The sequence below is a fragment of the Peromyscus californicus genome, unplaced genomic scaffold (genome assembly GCF_007827085.1).
Source record: "Peromyscus californicus insignis strain IS unplaced genomic scaffold, ASM782708v3 Scaffold_17__1_contigs__length_78620276, whole genome shotgun sequence".
NCBI lineage: Eukaryota > Metazoa > Chordata > Mammalia > Rodentia > Cricetidae > Peromyscus > Peromyscus californicus.
Window position 1 is genome coordinate 27,853,275 of NW_026294469.1, and position 22,138 is coordinate 27,875,412.

General features: G+C 50.0%; 1 protein-coding gene across 1 annotated transcript; it reads right to left on the minus strand.

Annotated features, from left to right (window-relative positions):
- Positions 1-69: 69 nt before the first annotated feature.
- On the minus strand, positions 70-21,398 carry Pcdh12 (protocadherin 12). The gene is made up of 4 exons (XM_052742036.1): positions 18,005-21,398; positions 14,839-14,936; positions 12,358-12,509; positions 70-7,656 (listed from the first exon to the last, which is right to left on the minus strand). Exons 1-4 carry the CDS (start codon positions 20,879-20,881, stop codon positions 7,247-7,249), a joined length of 3,537 nt encoding a protein of 1,178 aa, XP_052597996.1. The 5' UTR covers positions 20,882-21,398; the 3' UTR covers positions 70-7,246.
- Positions 21,399-22,138: the final 740 nt, after the last annotated feature.

A 22,138-nucleotide genomic window follows, 5' to 3' on the forward strand; every position in this document is an offset into this window, starting at 1 on the left:
TAACCTTAAAAAAAAAAAAAAAAAAAAGGCAAGGAATCGACTTAAAGCATCCTGTCAAATGGAGCGCAGATCCAGAAGATAACAGAAATGTGGAGGTGTTCCCACGAGTGGCTGATGCTTGGGAAATCCTGAGTGTTGACAACGTTCTCGCCATGTTCATCCCCAAAGGACTCAATGATCATCTTCGTCTTTGATGTGGAAGGGAGTGGTTGCCTGAATGCTTACATGTGTCTGTTTGAATTTTCTTCAGACTTCCACCTGAAAGATGGAGCCCAAGAGTTCTTAGAGATGTCACAACTTGAATCCCAAAGAAGAGGCCAGTTAGCCACTCACCTTCCTGGAACCTTCAGTACCATAAAGAAGCGTGTAAAGACCTAGGTTCTGGCTCTGCCACTGGCCTGGCTGTGCCACCTGGAAGCAGTGACCTGATTTTCTAACATTATTTTCTCAATTGTAGACCAAGGACAGTAGCATGTGCCTTCCTGCCTCAAAGGACTGAGGTACAGCCATTTCACTGCAGAAAGGGCCTGAGTTCTTGCTTAGGTGCCCGAAGGTAGAGTGATGCCCATAGTTCTATGGCCTTAAAGGTCACCAGGGGCTGGGTGGTGGTGACACACACCTTTAATCCCAACACTTGGGAGGCAGAGCCAGGTGGATCTCTGTGAGTTCAAGGCCAGCCTGGTCTACAGAGTGAGATCCAGAACAGGCACCAAAACTACACAGAGAAACCCTGTCTCGAAAAACAAAACAAAACAAAGAAACAAAAAGAGTCACCAGGCCCCCAGGCGTGATTCGAGTGCCTTTAATCCCAGCACTTAAGAGGCAGTGGCAGGGGGATGTCTGTGAGTTCAAAGCCAGCCTGGTCTATAAAGTGAGTTCCAGGACAGCCAAGGCTACATAGAGAAACCCTGTCTCAAAAAGCAAAAAACAAGAACGAAACAAGAAAAAAAAAAAAAAAATAGAGAGAGAGAGACCTGGATGAAGATCGAAGCTGACATCATGACTCCAGCCCAGGCTTCCGGTCTCCCAGTTCCCACTGTAGTGTTGTTTGGAAACATCATCATCACCCTGCAGGTGTGGGGGTGTCAGTAGAGATTAGGACCTGGAGTCTTGGAGTCAGAGAGTCGAGACTGTGAGTCCTTTTTGGGAAAGGTCGGGTAGGAATATACAAGTGTTTAATAAAACAGATGGTGGATTATCTCCTCACTCTTGCCCTTGAGTGTGTTGGGGAGAGCCAGGGAGATGGGCAGGGGGGGCTGAAAGCTAAGGCTCCATCCTCATCTCTAAACTCTCCATTAACCAATTTAAAGGGTCTTAAAAGCTCTCCAAGAGAGAGACTTAGAAAAAAAAATGACTTCTGAGTCAACGCTAATGACTCCAATTACTGAATTTGTGAATAGCTGTTCCCTGGCTTCTGGAAATTAGCCCAAGTTCAATAGCAGAAACGTGGCTGTGGGTAGGGGGTGGGAGGAACTGAGGACCAGCCCTCCCCCCACCTCACCCCACCCTGTGACTGTTTCCTCGCCCAGCCAGCATGGTCTGTTCTGAGATGGGAGGGTTTTCGAGGGATAAGTGTTCACATTTCCTGCTGCTGCCCACCCCTGCCTCTCCTAACTTCTGTGTGGTCTCAGCTGTGCTGTTCCAGCACCTTCCTTCCCCTGAAGCCCCAGTGCCTCCCCTGCTCCCTGCTTCCCTCCCGGATTTGCCATGATACCATCCTCACCCCTACTGGGCACCTTCTATGATGCCCTCCACAGGCCGTACTCCTCAGCCGTGGGCACCCGGTCATATCCCAGCACTTAGAGCAGTGTCCCAAGCAAGATGTGGGCTCCGTGTTTGGAGTTTGAAGCCCTGCAGTACACTAACCACTATGGCAAAAATAAACAAATAAGAAAGGTTTCTGTGGTCGAGTACCTTTGGGAAGCACTGCCCCAGATGGCCCCTTTTTATAGACTCACCGCACACGTCAGCAGCGTGAGCTCCAGGGAGCCCTGCAGTAAAACCAAGCCTTCCTGGGTGCCTTGAGGAATGTCACCACAGCATTCTCGGGAGTCTCACCCAGCAGCTGTTAAGTCATTTGGGTCCCCCAAGCCCCCCTTGCTTCCCCAACCGCGTCGGTCAGACAGTGGATCCAGGTGTCCTGCTGAGATGGTGCCATGTGGTTCTCACTCCCACTCAGTCCCTGCTGAGTTAAACACAGAAACTGTCTGGGTACCCAAGTTGAGGTGGGGTATTTCTAAACAATCCAGCCTCAGAAGAGCCTCTGCCTGGGGAGAGGGAAGGGTAGAAGTCATAAGAGACGTTATCTGGGGGGTCAAACAGACTGTGCAGGCGTTGTGGCCTCAATTCAGTCTCTGCCAGTCTCTTTATGGACATTCTGCCATTAGAATTCTAGTCATGACTCATCAGTGCCCTGAGGGACAATGTAAGACCAGAGCAGGGAGGTGGCCCCACAGCAGGGCCAGTGAGGCTTGTGTGCCAGGGGATACAGGGTTCCAAGCCTAGCCATGGAACCAGTTCTTCAGCCATGAGACCTTTGAGCGAAGCTGGACCGATGCTCTGTCCTGGAAGCCCTGATGCTGTGGTGGGAACACAACCGTTCAGATCGTTAGGTCCTTGTTGCTGATAGAGTGCAGGGAACTTAGTAGATGCTCAGCGAAGGTGTGTTCAACACATCTGCTCTGTGCCCAGCAACAAGCCTACACATAGTAGGTGCTTTAAGTAATTGTTTTGTGGATGGATGAATGATTATGCCTTTCCCCTCTCTATGATCATTATGCTACTTCTGACACGTAGAAATTATTCAAGCAATACAAAATATAGCTTATGTCTGTGATCTTAGCACTTGAGAGGCTGAGGCAGGAGGATTGCCTTGAGTTCAAGGCCTACAGTGAGAGACTCTGACTCACCTGACAAGTTTATTGCATGATGTTTGTATTGCCCTCATAGTATACACCATTCCTAGGAGGATCTGGAAAACGCTGACCTACTTGGCAGGTAAATATGATGTGCTAAGTTGATCCTATCCTGAGTCTCCCTCCTCCCCCATCCTGTCTTTTTTGGGAATTTGGTTCCCTCCAGAGTCCCAAGGGTAGCGTTGCCATCTCATTCTTGTTTCAGTCAGAGGAGAGGTAGGGTCAGCAAGCTGCCAAGCTGAAGTTGGGTGACAGACGGGAAGGCTGCCTGTCAATCTCTGAGCTGCCCCCAGGCTGAGTGAACACCGCATTGCACTCTTGGTGCTGGAGAACGGCTGACTATTGATTTAAAAAAAAAAAGTCCCTCTGTGCTTTCCAAATTAAGACGACATTTAACTGAGTGCTTGCTGGCTCGCCTGCTCTCTCTGTCTCCCAGGGGACAGAGCCCATCTTGGTGGAAACTGTTTCAAGTTATGTCCAAAGCCTTAGCTTTGACATCTTGGCTGATGTCAAGAAATTTCTGTAACCTTCCTGTTCAGCACACCCAGTTCTGTCACCATATGTACTGCCTCGCTCAGAGCCCATTTCGGGGAAAAGTGCTGGTGTCAGCGTGCTAGGAAGGGACGTGGGGCGCAGGATACGGCACCAGCCCTCGCACCCCATCCCCCCACAAAACAGCATTGCCCAGGAGTTCTCTGGGTTCTGCAGGGGTGCCGAGGACAGACTGAGAGGGCTGCAGTGGTCCTCAATCTTAGTGAAGTCAAAGTCCACTTCGACAATTTGATGAAAGCATTATTCCAGCCCAGAGGAGAGTGCATCCCATCCCTGCTCGGCATGCAGTTTAGCTGTTCATAAATCCTGAAGCCCAGACACCGTAGGTTAAGAACCGGTGATGGAAACCAGGTATAGTGGCTAACACGGCTAATAACACTACTCAGGATGCTGAAGCAGGAGAATTGCCAAGTGTTCAATCCATGACTACATAGTTCGTTCCAAGGTGGACTAGGTTATACTATGAGACTATCTGAGAGAAAGGAAGAAAGAGGAGAGAGGTCTAGAGTTGCTCAGCAGGAGAGATGCTTGCCCCCAAACCTGACAACCTGACCTTGATCCTTAGAACCAATGTAGTAGAAGGGGAGAATTGGCCCCCTACAAGTTGTCCTCTGACCTCCACAGGCCTGTCCTGCGGTATGTGTGCTTCCCACCCCTGCTAAAGAAAATGAAAATTGAAGTGGCCAGGCATAATGGTGCATGCCCTTAATCCCTGCGACCAGGAGGCAAGCAGATCTCGGTGAGATCAAGGCTAGTCTGGTCTACCAGGCCACCAGGGCTACACAGTGAGACCCTGTTTAAAAAATAAAACAAAAACCCCACTGTAATGTAGAATATATTAAATCCTGACTGCAAGTTACCGGTGGTTTCGTCTCTCCACATCCTTGGCTGTAAAATGAGGAGTTTCTAGCTAGCTGTGACAGTCATACACTGGTAATCCCGGTACTTGGGAGGTAGAGTCAGCAGGATCAAGAATTCAAGGTCATCCTCAGCTCTAGTGAAGAGTTGAGACAATGAAAAGTTCAGACTCTGTAGGTCTGCAAATGGTTTAGTGTCTTGAAGCCATGCTGCATAAACTTTTACAGGTCATATGTTTCCTTGGGAATCTGATGAGAACTTTGTATCTTCTGCTCAGATAAAATTCCTTATGTACAAAGATTTGTCTGGTATGCAGCCAAGGACCAGGTCTTTAGGACTAGAGAGATGAAATGGCTTAGTCTTTTTTTTTTTTCTTTTAAGATGTATTTATTTTATGTATATGAGTACTCTATCTGCATGTATGCCTGCCTGCCAGAAGAGGGCATCAGATCCCACTATAGATGGCTGTGAGCCACCATGTGGTGGCTGGGACTTGAACTCAGGACCTCTGGAAGAGCAGCCAATGCTCTTAAAGGCTGAGCCATCTCTCCAGCATCACCACCACCCCCATTTTGTTTTTATTTTTATTTTATTTATTTATTTATTTAGGTTTTTTTAGACAGGGTTTCTCTGTGTAGCCCTGGCTGTCCTGGAACTCACTCCATACACCAGGCTGGCCTAGATTCACAGAGGTCCTCCTGCCTCTGTCTCCCAAGTGCTGGGATTAAAGGTGTGCGCCACCACTGTCCAGCTTGGTTTAGTGTTTCTGATGAGTCTCAGCCATGGTTCCAGCATCCCTAGGTCATCCCCCACTGCATCTCTCCTCCACCTGCAAATCCACTAGTAACTTGTGTGTGTGAGATCGGCATGGTCTACTTTTGTACTACTGTCTTTAGACTTGGCTTTTACATAGAACTATTTCCCCCCAATGATGTCCTACCTGGAGTGTCAACATAAACAAACATCAACTCTGAAGCATTTCTTTACCCATTTATTCATTCATATGGCCACTCAACAAGTATCTCTAGGGTCAACTGTGCCAGGGTGGACAAGCTGGAGCTCCTGCTTGCTTGGTTTTCATGGCCTCTCTCAGTGGCCTGGAACCCAGCCGCTCTGTGAACCAGCTTGAAAAATCACAGGTCTCGTACGATCACTCTGACCTGGAGTGAGGTGATGAGAGACCCAGACCTTGCCTCTGAAATGCTTAACTTCTTCAGGTCTCATACTGCTCATCTATAAGCTGGACTAACATCACTGCATTCTGGGCCCTGAAGAGGACAAGTGAAGCGGACACTATCTCTGCCTCCAGTGTCCAGGAGAGCCCCCCATACTATCCTAAATTAGCTGTGACTGCTTGGAAATTTCCAGAAACAAAGAGCCTTGGGAACAGATTAGCTATTTCTTCACTCTTCCCACCCCTGGAAGCCTGGCTGCTGTCAGTATGGATTTCATAGTCCCAGTTCACATACCATCCTCCGGGGCCTCAATTCCCAGACCCAAGCCTGCCAATAGCGAAAGATTTCCCCAGCTAGGGTGTCAGAAAAGATGACTTCTGCATCTGAAGGGTTGCTCCCTGGAAAGGGACAGGACTGGCATTGGGCAGATGCAAAGCTCCTTTGAACCCGTGCTTGTAAGCATGCCGTCATATGGGCCTGGATGCCTTCTATCTGCAAGCCTGCATCTCAGGGACTTCTCCTTTTCTATTCCTCGGTTGGCAATCTAGTGCCACGGTTGATGGCATGGGCTTTGGTGTTGGACCAGCCTGAGCACAAATCCTGGCTCTGCATCTACTCCCTGCTCACTCTTGGGAGAGTGTGGGGCGTTTACCCAACCACCCCCACAGTTCCCCAGAGTTTTCTTGAGTGCGAGCAGCAGGAAATATTAGATAGAAGGATTTATTTCGGAGAATATCGCGGAGATAAACAGATAGAAAATAAAGGATAGCCTCGAGAGAGCCTGGAACCTTTTCCAACGGGCCCCGACTGTCTCTGCCCCAGGGTTTTTATAGAGACGCCAGGGGGTGGAGCAAAAGACCTCCTCCCCCAGCACAGTCAAGTGCAGACCATCTCAGACACCTGCACTCAGGCCCGTGGTCCTATTCATCCTCTATGTGGACCTGCTGGGTAAAGCCACGAGGAACCCGAGAACAGGCTCCCACAGGAGAGACATTCAACTTTTCCAAGCTTCATATCTGTGAAATGGGTATAGTATACCACCAACCTACTATTGTGGGAAAAATCAAATTAAAGCCTACTGCCTGGCTCATATAAATACTCTAATTTACAGTCTTGCTTTACTTGGTCCTGATTTTCCAGCTGAGAAGCATATTGTTGGATAACATAGTGGAGTGGAGCCAAGAACACACATGTCCATTATCTGCGTACCTGTCACTGTGAACCAGTGTGACCCACTCCTGCCATGACCCAACAGGAATTAGATGACAAATTGCCCTCACTCTGGTACTCTGGCAAACAGGAGAATGAGCTGCAGTTTTTCCTTTATTAGTAGGTCAGAGAGCACATTGCCTGGCTCCCCCAGGAGCCAGCCCTCTGCCTTCAGTATCCAGTGAGGCCACCCTCCTGCTTATGATACTACGCTCAGTGGCATCTGTTCCTCCTGAGGGCCAACTCTTTACACCCTGTATGTGTTTTACCACAAATTCCTCGGGGAGACCCAAAGCTGCCCCTGTCCTCCATAATGCCCAGCCGTAGGGTCCCTGTTACAAGGTCTGCTCTGGCCAGTTACCTGTTAGTCCTCCTCTGTGGGGAACAGCATCAGTCACCCTAAAGTTAGAGTCTCTAGCCAGTGAGTTCCACAATTTTAGAAATCAGCTCATTCCCTGAGATCCTCAAGGTCTGAGTACCCTAATATCTCCCGGGGGACCTGGCTCCTGGATCCAAAGGCCTCCCAACCAAGCATGGTCATAGATTCCTGCCACAGTCACGTCTGCTGTCCGCTGCCTTCTTTCTACTCAGCTGTGCTTCTGAGCCCGAGGCCCCACTGGTGGCCAGGTCTAGACTGAGGGTCCTGCCGCACACCGAGAGCCGCCGCAAAGCCGCGGACGCAGCCTCCACTGGCACCGTGTGCTGCTCCAACAACATCTCCAGCAGCGAGCTCATCTCTGAGACGAACGTGCTGGCCAGGCGCGTGCCTGTTGGGCTTAGCTCGGGTCCCGGTCCGGCTGTTTTGCCGAACGTCTGGAAGGTTCTCGGTTCCTCTGAAGCTGCAGCGTCAGGGGAAGACAAGTTGTCTCGGTAATTGGTGGTGAGGGGCAATGACAGTCTCGCCATCCAGGCTGGGTCAGGGGGACTCAGCTTGTCCAGGGCCAGACCTGCAGAGGAAGGAGGGACACGGTGAGGGCCAGATGCAGGGAAGGGCCGGGAAGCCAGGCGGGGTGGGGCTGTAAGCAGGACAGGAGCAGTGGACACAGAAGGAAAGGGAAATGGTGGGGGACACACTACACAGTGAGAGCAGGATGGGAAGGAAGAGGCCTTGACAGGCAAGCTCCCTGGGCAGGAAAACTGCTGACCAAAGCCGGAAGAGCTTAGTTTGGAGGAGGCATGAGGACAGACAGAATTAGCCTGTTTCAGCCTGGCAATGGAGGAACACATCTGGTATCCCACCACTTGGGAAACGGAGGCAAGAGAGTCACAGCGAATTTGAGGCCAGCCTGATCTTCAAGTTCCAGGCCATCCAGGGACCCTATCTCAAAAACAAACAAACAAAAAACAAAAAAGAAAGAAACAATAATAACCACTTATTAACTGCTCATATGCCAAGAAATTGCTTAATTATCTCATTTCACCTACTCAGCTGTTTGAGGTCAAGAGTCTTATCTCCATTTTAAGGATGAGGAAACTGACCCTCAAAGAAGTCTTGTTTTCTAGGTAACCAAAACCCGATTGGACCTAGGTCTGATGACTTTGAAGGCCCAGGTACTCCCCAACCGTACCCACTCTCTAGGAAGCATGGCCTTCTTGCCCCTGGGTGCTGCTCTGGAATTGCCAGGGCTGACAGGGCCTGCCTTGTCACTATGGCCCCATCTCCCCTCCCCCTTCACGGAAACTTGCCTAGTGTCCAGCAGAGGAGGAGGGGCTGCCTGTCTGAGGATCGTCCTGAGGAAGGGATGGGTCAAGTGGCAGCAGCAGCCTGGTGCTGGAGGATTTTTAAACAATGTCCCCTAGATTCTCATGCCGTCACCACACTGTTTTCCCATTTCTCCATCAGAAAATCCTGTCTCAAAATAATACTTCTAGGAGCTGGGTGTGGTGGCACGTGCCTGTAATCCCAGCACTCGGGTGGCTGAGACAGGAGGGTATCTGGGAGTTCCAAGATAGAATAGGTTACAGGGGGCACAAGGCCAGCTAAGACTGCATCAGACTCTGTCTCAAATAATAGACATGAATTCCAGCCCCCAAAGCAAAGACCAAGCAGGAGAGAAAAAAAGGAAATCCAGTTTCCTGCTTATGAAACACACACACACACACACACACACACACACACACACACACACACACACCCGGGGGTGGGGTGGGGGAGGCGGGGAGAACATGTGTTAATATTAACAGATATTTAAAGCTTGTTTCAGGTTAGTGGTTCTAAATCTGTGCAAGAGAAGATGCTGGAAGGAAACGGGGCAAAAATGTTAACCGAAATTCTCTGGGCATAAATGATTTGTTCTTTTTTTGTTTGTTTCTTTGTTTGTTTGCCTATATTTCCTACATTACCAGAATGCTACTTTTGCAACTTGAAAAGGTCATTCTAACGTGCAGCTAATCGTTTGCTTGGATCAGTGAATAATCCCCCTGGTTCTTGTCTTCAGTTCTGGACTGTACAGGATGGGTCTGGCCCCCTTGCCTGGGATTTGGTGAGTGTCTGTTGTATGATTAATGGACATGATGATTGACCCTTGACCTTGGGAGACTGTAGACATTAGTTCCCTGAGACTCTGAGACATAAGAGTTGGAACTCTTGGTGGTACAGACTCCAGCCTTTCCTTGTTCATGGTCAGCTTCAGAAGAGAATGGGAAGTTACAGGGCAAATGAGAACAGCTGGAATTTGGTGATGAGTTCACTGTGAACCTTCATTACAAATTCAGTGAGTTCATGAAACTAATAAAATAGTCACACACACACACACACACACACACACACACACACACACACACACCACACACAAACCCAGCTCCCCGGTGTGTGTACAGCTACCAGAAGTCAATATAGGCTGTCTCATTCCATTTCTTTTTTTATCTTTTTTGAGATGAGTTCTCACTTTGTACCCCTGGTTGGTCTGGAACTCTTTATATAAACCAAGCTAGTCTCAAATTCACAGATATCCACCTGCCTCTGCCTTCTGAGTACTGGGATTAAAAGTGTGCACCCCGATACCTGATTTCCAACTTATTTTTTGAGACCGATTCTCTCACTGAACGGAAGCTCACAATCCAGCTAGGCTGGCTAGTCAGCAAGTCACAGGGACCTCCAGTCTCTGCCTCCTCAGCACTGAGATTACAGCTGTACGCTGTCATGCCTGGATTTTAGGGGATCCAAACTTAGGTCCTCAAACCCTTGTGGGAAACACTTCACCCACTGAGTCAACATTACCACATCTTCAGATGGCTTTTTTTTTTTTTTTATCTCATCACCAAGTCCCCAGTCCTAAACACATCTCTCTGTAGCCCCAGGGCATCCAGATTTTGGACAGCAAAGTCTTTCCCACTCCCGTTTTTCATCTTCCCACTCACATTACCCAGTGCCTTCTGGGCTGTGGGGAGGCAGGACAGGTCAAGGATTGAGCCCACGGGTCCTGGCACCAGCTGGTCAGTGACAGAATTCAAAACTGTAGCCACCAACCCATATGTGGGTACTGAGCCCCTAAAGTGTAGCTGGTGTGACTAAGGACGCAATATTTCGTTTTATTTAATTTCACTTCATTTCAACTTAAATAGCCGTATGTGGCCAGTGGCTACCATACTGAACAGCACAGCTCTAAAATTGAGAGCCATATTGCCTATATGAATAGCCATTAGCCGAGTAACCCTGTCAAACCATTAAACACTTTTGACCCTCAGCTTTTTTTTTCTTTATGAAATGGGGATAATGAGCAGCCCCTTTCTCTTCATATTTTCTCCAGAGAAACTTACAGCAGGTGGCTTGCACCGAAAAGCACTCTGTCAGTGCCTGTCATGGTTTTCAGCCCCAGAAAGGGCAAAACCTGCCATACCTTGCAGCCAGACGGAAATAAACTAACTGCAGAAGCAGAGGATGGGATGGCCAGGGGTAGGGTGTGTCGCCTAAGGGAGGTAGACCAGTTCCCACAGAAGGCGTTTGGCTGGCCCAGTCTTGCGTTAAAATTCATAGTATGTTTATAGTTAAATCTAATTGTTTTGGCTGGGCAGCAGCGATGGCGCACGCCTTTCATCCCAGCACTCAAGAGGCAGAGGCAAGCGGATCTCTGTGAGTTCGAGGCCAGCCTGGTCTACAGAGCGAGATCCAGGATAGACACCAAAACTACACAGAGAAACCCTGTCTTGAAAACCAAACAAACAAGAAAAACCCTAATTGCTTTGCCTTCCTCCCCTCCTCCTCGTCCTCCTCCTCCTCCTCTTTGTTCATTGTTTCTTATAGGGTCTTATGTAGCCCAGACTGGTCCAGAATTCATCAAGAGTGACCTTGAGCTCCTGACCCTCCCTCCTCCACCTCCCATGCACTGGGATTAAAGGCCTGTACCAACAGGCCCGTTTAATGCAGTGCTTGGGAATGAACCCAGAAGCAGGCAAGCACTCTACCAACTAAGCTACATTCTAACCCAAAACTCATTTTTTTTGGTAGAAAAAAAAAAACAAAAAAAGAAAAGAAAGAATTTCTTTATCTTCAATTAGCACATTAAGGAGTTGTCTCTTTTCTGGAGTGAAAGGTTATTTAACTATGCCACACGCGATGGTGCAGTTGACTTTATACTGCTCAGGTTTGGGCTCCCAGCCAGGACCGAGGAGACTCTGGTCAGGCCAGCTTGCTTCCTGAGTCTGTGTTCACCTGTCCATTGCAGTTGGTATTATCTACCCCAGAGGACCACCTGGAGGCTTTCCTGGTGCTTGGCACCCAGGCCAAGAACTAAGTAACTGCTTACTCAGCAGTGACCCTAAGTCAAGCCCTGGGCTATGTTATTCTCTTTCTTTCTTTCTTTCTTTTTTAATTTTTAAGAGATTTATTTATTCTATTTTATGTATATGTTTTGCCTGCCTATGTATCTGTGTACCATGTATGTACCTAGTGCCTGTGATGTTCAGAAGAAGGTGTTGGATCCCTGAATCTAGAGTTACAGACAGTTATGAGCTGCCCTGTGGGTGCTGAGAACTGAACCCAGGTCCTCTGGAAGAGCAGCCGGTGCTTTTAGCCACTGAGTCTGAGTCATCTCTCAAGCCCTGTTCATTATTCTTAATAATGATTTTTTAAAAAGTAGAACCTGGGGTCTGGAGAGATGGCTCAGCAGTTAGGAGCACTGGCTGCTCTTCCAGAGGACCTAGGTTCAATTCCCAGCACCCACAGAGCAGCTCATAACTGTCTGTAATTACAATTCCAGGGGATTCAACACCCTCCCACAGACAAAAGTGCAGGCAAAACACCAATGCACATAAAATCAAAATAAATGAATCATTTTTTTTTTTTTAAGAAAAGTAGAACCTGGTCATTAAACAAAGGAAAGCTGGGCATGGTAGCTCATGCCTATAATCCCAGCACTTGGGAAGTTGAGCATGTGGATTTCAAGGTCAGCCTGGGCTACATGTTGACAGAGCGAAACCCTGTCATAAACAACCAAACCCACCATCACAACCACATAACTAAATAAACAGATAGATAACCACTTTCTGAGACCGCAGTGGAAATAAAAGGCTGGCCACACCCCTCTCCAGGCCACACCCCTCTCCAGGCCACACCCCTCCCCACAGTGGATTGGACAACTCTGGAGCCTGTGTGCATGGTGGATGATGGACACAGAGAAAGCACAGGGGTGACTTTGGGGCATCCCTACCTGTATGGGGGTCCAGCAGGCTTGACAGCTCTTCTTCTAGAAGTCGCTTCACAGAAAGGTCCTCCTCAGGGCCTAGGGGGCCTTCTTCCAGGTCAGGTTCTGCTTGGCCACCAGGCCTGATACCTGGGCCATCTGTGTCTGGGATGGCAGTCCTGTGAAGAAGCCAGCCGGGTTTCAGCTGAAGATTTCTCACATAACTGTCTGCTCACGGCATCTAGATCATCTGTCATCTATACAGGGGACTGGGGCGTAGCCTGACGTCAACTGGGTCTTAATTCCCAGCCTTCTTGCTGCCTGTTTGCTCTCCTATGAAACGGGAGTAATAAGTAGTAACTCTCACGGGGTTTTGTAAGTGAGACTTCGTAGGTAAAAGGTTTAGCCTAGTGCCCTGCAACAGTCTACACAGTAGGCACACAGAAGAGAAGTGAAGCCGGCGTAGTGTTGCTCACTATTGTCTCTCCCTCGCACCTTCGATGGGGATGGCACAGGGTGGCATTTAGTAAACTTCTTCGGTCAACGTGATCATCTACACAGAACCAGCCCCTGATCTCACTCTGTAGACCAGGCTGGCCTTGAACTCACAGAGATCCGCCTGGCTCTGCCTCCCGAGCGCTGGGATTAAAGGCGTGTGCCACCACCGCCGCCGCCCTGCGATTTTTGCCTTTCTTATTCCTTGTTCTCTTGTCAAGTGCTCAGAGCATGGCCTGGCACCCACTTGACAAAAACTATGGAATGAGTAACCCTGTCTTCCTTCCTACTAAAGCCACATCTCAGAGCAGAGGAACAGGTCTGTGGAGGGGGTGCATCTGCATGGGGCATCCTTAAACTACTCATATCTATACCTGCACCCCAGCTTCCTGGCTTACCCTGGGGCCCCTGTGTCTCACTGACCCCCAGGGCCTCTGACAGTCACTCAGCATGAAGCCCATCCCTACAGGTGAAAAGTCTCCCTGAGGGGCTCGAAGTCCCATGATTCCTACTTGATTTCTGTTGTTCTCATTCCTCACTGGGATCATTGCTGCTGCTATGAAGAGGTCAGCCAGGAGGTAGCCAGCTGGGGGTAAGGGTCACAACTATCCCAAGTCAGGCCTCATGCTATGCAAGGTAACAGGCGCTCACTCATTGGAACCTTCCAAGCCTATACAGAAGAGGCATTCCCATTTGACCACCGAGAAGATTTTTGCACCTTGCCTAAGGCCCCCAAGGACTAAGTAATTAAGCAAGAATTCAAATCCAGACCCGTGACTCCGGAATGTGAGCTGTTAGGGCTCAGGAAAGCATGTCAAAATGTGAAGTCCTTTAAAACTGTCCCTCTGACCTCCTGTCCCAGAGCTCCACCCCCAGGGTGAATAGATAGCAATCTAGAATTCCTTTCCCAAAGTAGGTCATAGAAACTAGAGCTCTTCCCAACGCCAACCATAAAACCTAAAAACACACTTGAATCCCCCCCCCTCCCCAACACACACACACTTTCTATGTAAGAACTGGCAATAAAGAAATTCTCTGACTTGCCCAGCTTGATTGCAGGTTGTAAGTCCCTGGTTCCAGAAAAGCTCCTAGCCCATGCCTGGAATCAAGGAATGCCCAGTAGAGCAGCCAAGAAGCCACACAGATAGGCCTTTGCCGGGACTCCCTCTTTGGTCTAAGTTTCAATTTGCTCATACCCTTTTTATCCAATTCTATTTTCGCAGGTGTCCCGAAACACTGAACCCAATCTTAAAAATGGGTCTTTGGATCTTCAATCTAAATAAAGGCTTCTTCTGTATCACATAAAACAATGATTTAAATAAATTATTATGGGGCCAGCGAGATAGATGCCTCAGTGGCTAAGGGTACTTGCCAGCAAACCCGAATGACCTGAGTTCAATTCCCCGAACCTACATGATGAGAAAGAGAGGAAAGACACCCACATGCTACCCTCCATCCTCCACACACACACTTCCCCCTACTCATGTGCAAAATACATGAATGTAAAATGATTTTTTGAATTTACTATGGCTTTTCTCCTGTTCACTGGTCTGTTGGTAGTTTATTTCCACAGACTCAAATGTTGAGCCTGCAGAAGGAAAATCTGTTTCTCCATGCGTAGCGAAGAATAGGATTTGATGTCCTCTTGAGGTCTCTTCAATTCCAGGGTTGCCCTCAGGGGCAGACCCTCACATCTACATCCTTATATAGCGTGTTTATAGGCCAAGAGAAAGAAAGGTGAAAGTCACAGATTTCAAACCAATCAAGTAATCAGGGGAGATAGTCCCAGCTAGGAGATGAAGTCATTTCCTTAGCGACACTGGGACCTGTAAATATCATAAATACAGTGGCCCCAGGATGGAGCCTCCAGAGTGGGGGATGGGTGCTGTCTGCTGCATGTACCCCCTGGGCTGGGTTCACAGGGTGCTCATCTCTCCACACTCACCACGGCTGTAGGGAGGGTGACCTAGAGGCCCAAAGGAGACTGTGCTGTGGGTGCTACATGCGGTTTACCTGCTGCCGCCGGGCTTGGCCAAGTATTTATTTCCTCGGTGGTTTGGTTTGGGCTGGAATTGGCCCCGATGCAGCAAGGACAGCAGCTGGGAGATTTGCTACAAGACAGGAAAAATCTGTTGACTCCACACAATTCCGACCCAGCACGCTTCCTCGCCGGATGTTTCCCTCAATGCTGGTGCTTTCTTTTTATAGTTTTTCCTCTGGCTTCAGATGCTTCTGCGATCAAATAGGGGGTTGGGGGAATGGACCTGTGTGACTGAGACAGGGACCTGGGGGAGAGTGCTTCCTGGCTTTGGCACCTCACTGCAGGCCCTGGGCAGCTAAAGGCGACAGCATGGAGACCCTTGGAACCATCCCCAGAAAGCTCATTCCCTGGAGTGACTGGTGGACTTGGAGGGCTGGAGTGAAAAGCCATTTCTGGATCATCCAGTTGGTACTTTGATAAGGATTGTCTACAAGAGTTATTTTCCTCTTTGAGCAGTATTCAAGCATTCTGGCTTGAACTGGGGGTGCGGGGGGGGGGGGGGATATGCAAGACTGCCTTGTGTAGGGCAGAAATGGAATCATTTAGCCAATTCACTTATTCATCCTGTCAATCAATGGACATGTATTTAAAAGCATTTCTTTGTGCCAGGCAGAGTGTTTCTGTGGGACTTGTAAGAATGAGAAAGGGACCCCCTGTTGTCTTTGGAAGTTCATGCTTCACAAGGGAGGCAGGGAAGAGGGTACAGAGACCGCACCGGGGTCACAACTATCCATTTACTTTCTTATCTTTGGAAACTATCCTGAGGGGCTGGAACTACAGGCCTGTGCCACCAAACCCGGCTTTCAAGCAATTCAACAAATGTTTGTTTGACTTCTGGCTCTGTGCCAGGAACTCCTGCTGAGACCTAAGGCTCCCCAGGAATTCCGCCAGAGACTGGAAGGTCTGGACATTAAGTGAAGACAGCTTCTGTTGAGGGTTCTCAAAGACTAAAAAACCGGTAGCGTTTCAGAAAGACGGGAGGAGTGGGGATTGTCTAGATGTGGGTCCTACACCCCAAGGTCCTGGAGGGAGAGGAAGCAGAGCCAGCCTCGGCCGACTCAGTTCCTCCTTCATGATCACTAGCTTGTGAACTTTCAGGCAGGTTTTGAGACCTACTGAGACTTCGTCATCTCTCAGTCTCTGAAGTGGGCTTGAATTCTCCACAGCATTGTCAGTGTTAATGAGATACATTGATACTAAGACTCAGGGATGTTACCTCAAAAATGCTGCTTCTGGGCAGCCAGAACTAGGCTTTCACCGTGACTTGGGAGAGTCAAGGACCTGCCTCAGGTAGATTCTTCCTCCTCACCAGGCCCAGAAGCCCTTAAAAGGCAGGCACCTGCTACCTTTTACCCAAGCGACACTAGGTAATTACAATCCGAAGGCCAAGCCCAGTGTTGCATCCTCACATTAGGAGTCACTTCACAGTTGGAACCCAAACTCTGGAGTTGGATTCAGGTTCACATTCTGTCTGTTCCCACCTTACCTCCCATCTTCCTGGCCCTAGAAAATGGCTTATGGATTCTGAGCCTCAGTTCCCTCAACAGCAGGGGAATAAGGGAGATTGAGGTCACATGGTGATTGAGGTGCATGAGTACTAAGAGCCCCAGGTAGCACTTAGTAATTACCTGGTGACAACTAATCTCATTTGCGCCACTCAATAGCTGCAGGAAGGTGCTCCATCCCATGCATTTTGTAGATATGGAACCTGAGGTTCACAGCTCTCCCAGAGACAAGGCCTGGGACTTGAACTCAGGTCTGACTTTATTGTGCGGCTGAACTGCACAAAGACCTGAGCATCTTACTCTCGACCTCCAGTTGATTCCAAATGAGCGCCTTCCTTTCCAGTGTGTCATGTAGAGTGTCTACTCCCTACTGTCATGTCCAGTGGCACGGCCTAAGAGTTCATCCTAAAAGCAGCTGGTGGATGAATGAGTGAATGAAGGAAGTAGTTGGCTGTAGTTCCCTCTGGGTTTGCAGGGAGCCCCAGGGTGAGATTCCTAAGAGAATAGCTAAACCACCTCCAAGTGGCTTCCTAGGGTTTGGGAAGGAAGCTGGGTCCCTGATCCATGAGAAACCTGAGCTGATTGTCTGGCCCAACAGAAGTGTGTCTCTGACACACAGCCTTGCATGGTGAAAGCTCCCCGGATGTCAGAGAAGCAGTTAGGGGTGACTTAAGCACCGTCCCTGAAAAGACCTCCCGTTTGTGTTTAGTAAATCCCAAGACATGAACTGCATTACCACTCAAAATCCCATTAATCCTCCCCTCCAGGGCAGTGGGGACCAAGTGAGTTTGACTTCGTAATTCCCATTTTGTAGATGAAGAAAATGAGACTCCACTGTTAGAGGTCATTCCCTACATTCTCTGGTTCTAAGTGGCCGTGTTTGAACTGGGATCTGCCTCACTAGACAGTGGTTCCCACTGTCTCCCCAGCTGGTAAACTTCGGGGTCTCAAGCAAGTCCCTTTGGGGGGGGGTCACCTAGACCTGACTGTTTCATGGGGGGAGGGGGGCAGTTGCCTAGACAAGATGAGCAGGTTGAGAGCAGGGATGGAGAGGTGCTTTGTGGAGGTGGTAGCAATCATTTGCTGAGCATACACTACGGGCCAGGCAGATGCAGCTGTCCAGACGCGGCTGCCATTGATCGGTTCATTTTGTTTTTATGCAGTCTTGGGAGGCGCGTGCTGCTAAAGTGGGTACCTCTAACGACAAGCTGAGTAACTTCTCTATGATCCATAGGTGGAAAGAGGTGGAGCCAGGATGTGAACCAGGCAACCTTACCCCCAAGTTTGTACTCCAATCACCACCTTTGCTGTGTGTCCACACGTGCCAAGCATGAGTACTTTACAGGAATTAACTGGTCTGATCCTCAGGACAACTCTGCAAGGCACACACACACTTCTCACTACCATTCCTAATTCACCATCAAGGAAACTGAGGCTCAGAAACATGTAATTAGTCCAGGATCACGGAGGTTCAAACTGTTGACCCCAGCTACTGTGGCCTTCAGTGCTGCATCACAATGTGCTGGCTGAGTCTAAGGGTGAATATGGGAAACAAGGGGGTCTAATGCTCTCGGAGGTGTTCTGGGGGCGGGGGGGGGGTGATCAGAAAAAGAGCTGCCCACGCCAGAGGTACCTGGACAGGAGGAGAATCCCCAGCAAACTCCTCCACGGGGTTCCGTTCCGCAAAAGCAGCCACAGATAACCGGACCAGGCTCCTCAGAATCTGGTGAGGACCGGACTCTCCCGCAGGAGACACTTTGCCGTTGAGATTTCGCGGCTGTCTCAGGGTTGCAGAGGAGGCTGGTGGGCTCTGTGGGGCTTTCTCACTGCCCTGGTCTCCAGCCAGCCTCCCTGTGGGGCTGCCAGGTACCTTCAGAGGCCTTAAGTGTGGCTGGCCTAGGGCAGGTGGGGACTCAGGAAGGCTTAGGTTTTCTCTGGAGGCATTCCTCTGCCTGGGATGGTTGAAAAGAAAGTTGAAGGTATCCTGGAGTACCTCCTGGCTCTCTGCCAGTGCCCCCTGGTTGCCTTGGTTACGCAGGGTCCTGTATAGGGTTGGCGTGAGGTGGAAGGGGGCCTGCAGGCAGGAGTCCCAGCCTGCTTCCATTAGTGCCTCCTTACTGGTATCCTTGTGAGATGACCTAACTTCATCAGCCTCATCCTCCTGGGCCCTGAGCATAGGCACCAGGTGGATATCTGCCTTCTGGATGTGTTTCTGGGGCCTCCTGGGCTGGTGGCGGTACGTGGACTCAGCTTCGCGGCAGTTGTAGGCCCTGTTATCCTTCTTCTCTGTCCGGCAGATGGACACGAACAGAGCCAAGATCAACCCAAGGATGGCCAGCAGTACAGCCAGGCAGATCATTGCCAGCACGGGTGTGCTCAGGACCCCAGGCTCGTGAGCAGAGTCCCTTAGGTGGTCCACACTGGTGACAAACACGACCCTCAACAGAACTCGAGTCTGCAAGGAGGGGCTGCCGTGGTCCTCTACCACTATCCCCAGGTCCCACTGACTCCCAACGAGGCTGCTGGCATTAGTGACGTTAATGAATAGCTGCCCCAAGGAGGGGCTGAGGACAAAGAGATGAGCCTCATTCCCACTTTGAATGCTGTAGAGGAGCTCCCCATTGGCCCCCGAGTCTGCATCTCTTGCCACAATCGTCACCAAGAGGAAAGACCAGGGGCTGTGGGTAGGCACTGGTGCTGTACCAGGAAGTGCTGGATCCAAGCCACTGGGATTCTCGATGGGCAACAGAAGGTGGCCCGTGGAGGCGTTTACAAGCACTGAAAGGGTGGCTTTGCCTTCACTGAGCACAGGCTGAATCACTTCTGGGGCATTATCGTTGGCATCCAAGAGGCTAACCCACACAGAGATGCCGGATGCAAGCCGGGGTCGCCCTCCATCCTCAGCTATCACCTGGAACTCAAAGCCTGCCATCTGTTCATAGTCCAGTGACTTCTGAGCAGTGACTTCTCCCGTCTCAGAGTCAATAACTACTAGGTGAGAAAGGGGGGAGTCCTTGATATGGTATGACACTTTCCCATTAATGCCCAAGTCAGCGTCATGAGCTTTGAGAGTAATGAGATGAATAGAGGGTGGGTTGTTTTCCCAAGTGGAGACCTCATACCGGCTCTTCTCAAACACAGGCGCATTGTCATTCACATCACCGACCTGAATTTGGAGCTCCTGCTCAGCTGATAAGGGCTGGGGTCCTTGGTCTTGGGCAAACACCGTGAGAGTATATGTAGACCACTGCTCTCTGTCCAGTGTGGCGTTGGTGAGCAGCATGTACGTGTTGCCATTAGTCCTTTTCAGCCTGAAGTGGCCCAGCTCTTGCTTCAGCCAACAGTGGACCAGACCATTGTTTCCTGAGTCCAAGTCATTGGCACTAACAAGAGCAATGAAACTGTCCCTGGGCAGATCTTCTGACACCAGGGACGTCTGGGAGGCCCATGTGACGTGGATGCTTGGAGCATTGTCATTGACATCCAGAACTTTGATGAGAACTTTGCAATGGCCGGGGATGGAGTTGGGACCCAGATCCCTTGCCTGGACATCCACCTCATAGGCAGGATTCTTCTCATAGTCTAGGGCTTGGCGCAGAATGATCTGGCCTGTCTTGGCATCTACACCGAAGGTGTTCATCACCTCTGGGGACACGTGTTTGCCAAAGAAGAACTCTACCTCCCCATTGGGTCCTTGGTCTGGGTCCGTAGCAGTCAAGTTTATGAGAAGAGTGCCAGGAGCAGTGTCTTCTGGGATTTCTAGTGCTAGTGAACTCTCAGCAAACACCGGACTATTGTCATTGGAATCCAGGACATTGACCTTGACCACGCTGGTGCCTGACTTAGGGGGATTCCCATTGTCATAGGCAGTCAGCACCAGATCAAAAAATGAGTGGACTTCCCTGTCCAGCTCCTTCACCACCACGAGTTCTGCATGTTTGGTCTCATCAGGCCCCACAATAACATCCAGAGCAAAGTGTTCACTGTGAGACAGAGAGTAGGAATACAAGCTGTTAGGACCAGTGTCTTGGTCAAGAGCCCTGTCCAAGGGGATCCGTGTGTACAGAGCGGCACTCTCCGAGATTTCCAGCTCCTGTTCACCCTTGGGAAACTGTGGCTGGTGGTCGTTGATGTCCAGGACCCGAATCTCCACATGAATCAGAGCCGAAGCCCTTATGGCCAGCACATCAAAGGACAGCAGGCAGGGATCTTGCTGCGGGCAGAGCTGCTCCCGATCCAGCCGGCTGGAAGTGCTGAGCAGGCCATCCTCGGAGTTCATCTGAATAGGCAGTGCCTGAGGCAGCTGCAGGATCTGGAAGGCATCTCCTGCCTTCCCACGCCTCTCCTCCACTCCCGGTTCTTGGGACAGTTTCCCTATCACCGTGCCAGACGGCACTTCCTCTGTCACTTGGAATTTCACCATGACAGTGGCCACCTCTTGACAATCCCCCGAAAGGAATAAGTGGCTTCCTGGCCCCAAGAGCCCCAGCAGGAATGGCAGAAGTAGCATCTTGCTTACCACAGGGAGGGCTAGACTCAACCCACTGGAGCTCTTCAAAGGCCGGACACGTCCCCCAATGGCTCCTGAACGGCTCAATCAGCCTGGATCTCCCGCTTCAGACCTGCTGGTACAACTTTGTCCCATAATTAGAAGATGCTGGAAGAAGCAGGATTCCCAAGCAAGGCCATCTCTGTGGAAAGTTATCCGAGAAGTCTCCAAACGGATGAAGTGCTAGAGGAGATTCCTGCTCCGCAGCCGCACCAGCTGGTCCACTTAGCAGTGATGGGCAGGAACCGGTCTGAGAGAGACTTGACCTAGTAAAGCGGGGGATGTAGGGATCTGACTTCCAAACAGTAACTAAGCTGGGGAAACAGAGAAGCAGCTTTTTCCTATGGAAACCCCACCTACAGGAAAAGGGAGGGCTGTGAGTTTCAATGGCAATTAGAGAAAGAGCATTTCCTGTGAGGCAGAGAAGCCTGTTGCTGAAGAGGATGAGGCCAGGGCTCCTGGGACAGGCTGGATGGGAAGGTGCTGTCCACGCAGCAGCAAGGCAGCCAATGAGGGACAGGGAGCCACTGTGTAGCCGAGTGAGCAAAGAACTTGACCTATACTGATGTCCCTCTAGGGCACATCAGGCTCCCCATCTCTCTTCCTCATCTTTTTTTTTTTTTCTTTTTGCCTTCTTCCCCCATTCTTCTACCTTCTAGAAGCCCCTGTCTTTTTCTTATACTTGTTGGACTCTCCGCCTCAACTTTGCCCCCAAGTCTGTCTCTCTGGGAAGCAGCTATTATTAGTAGGAAAGCCACACAAGCTAAAATGGCACGGGTGCAAATTCTGACTTTGCAACTTATCAGCTGGGCTTTCTGGAACGAATGACTTGACCTCCCTGAGCATCTACTCCTTCATCTTCAAAGTGAGGTGGGGAGCAGAATAATTGTCCTCCCTTCAGGAAATTGTGAGAATTGGATAAAACGATGTATAAAATCCCTTGGCCCCGTTCTGGTCCCAAATCACCAACAACAATGTTGTTTGGGTAAGGGTATTGTGGTTGATACAGCTCGTTCCGCCTGTGGGTGGAGCTCTCACATTGGCCACCGGGTAGTTTTTGCTCACGTTGACCCCCTGAGGGTGCCAATGGCTCTACCAGAAGCTGTAAGGAAGGACCTGTATGGTCGGACTGCAAGGCGCCCTTCCCCCCTCCCCTTCCTGAGATCCTTGGGATCCATTGTTCTCTGCATCTGGTCCAACTTGAGTCCCTGTCTGGGG

What these genes read in the sequence shown, in the direction of transcription:
- Pcdh12 (XM_052742036.1), bottom strand. Translation starts at nt 20,881, where the DNA reads ATGCTACTTCTGCCATTCCTGCTGGGGCTCTTGGGGCCAGGAAGCCAC. An exon ending in GCCAAGCCCGGCGGCAGCAG is followed by an intron (nt 12,510 to 14,838) that starts GTAAACCGCATG and finishes GCTTCTTCACAG; the next exon opens with GACTGCCATCCCAGACACAG. An exon ending in CCTGCTGGACCCCCATACAG is followed by an intron (nt 7,657 to 12,357) that starts GTAGGGATGCCC and finishes CTTCCTCTGCAG; the next exon opens with GTCTGGCCCTGGACAAGCTG.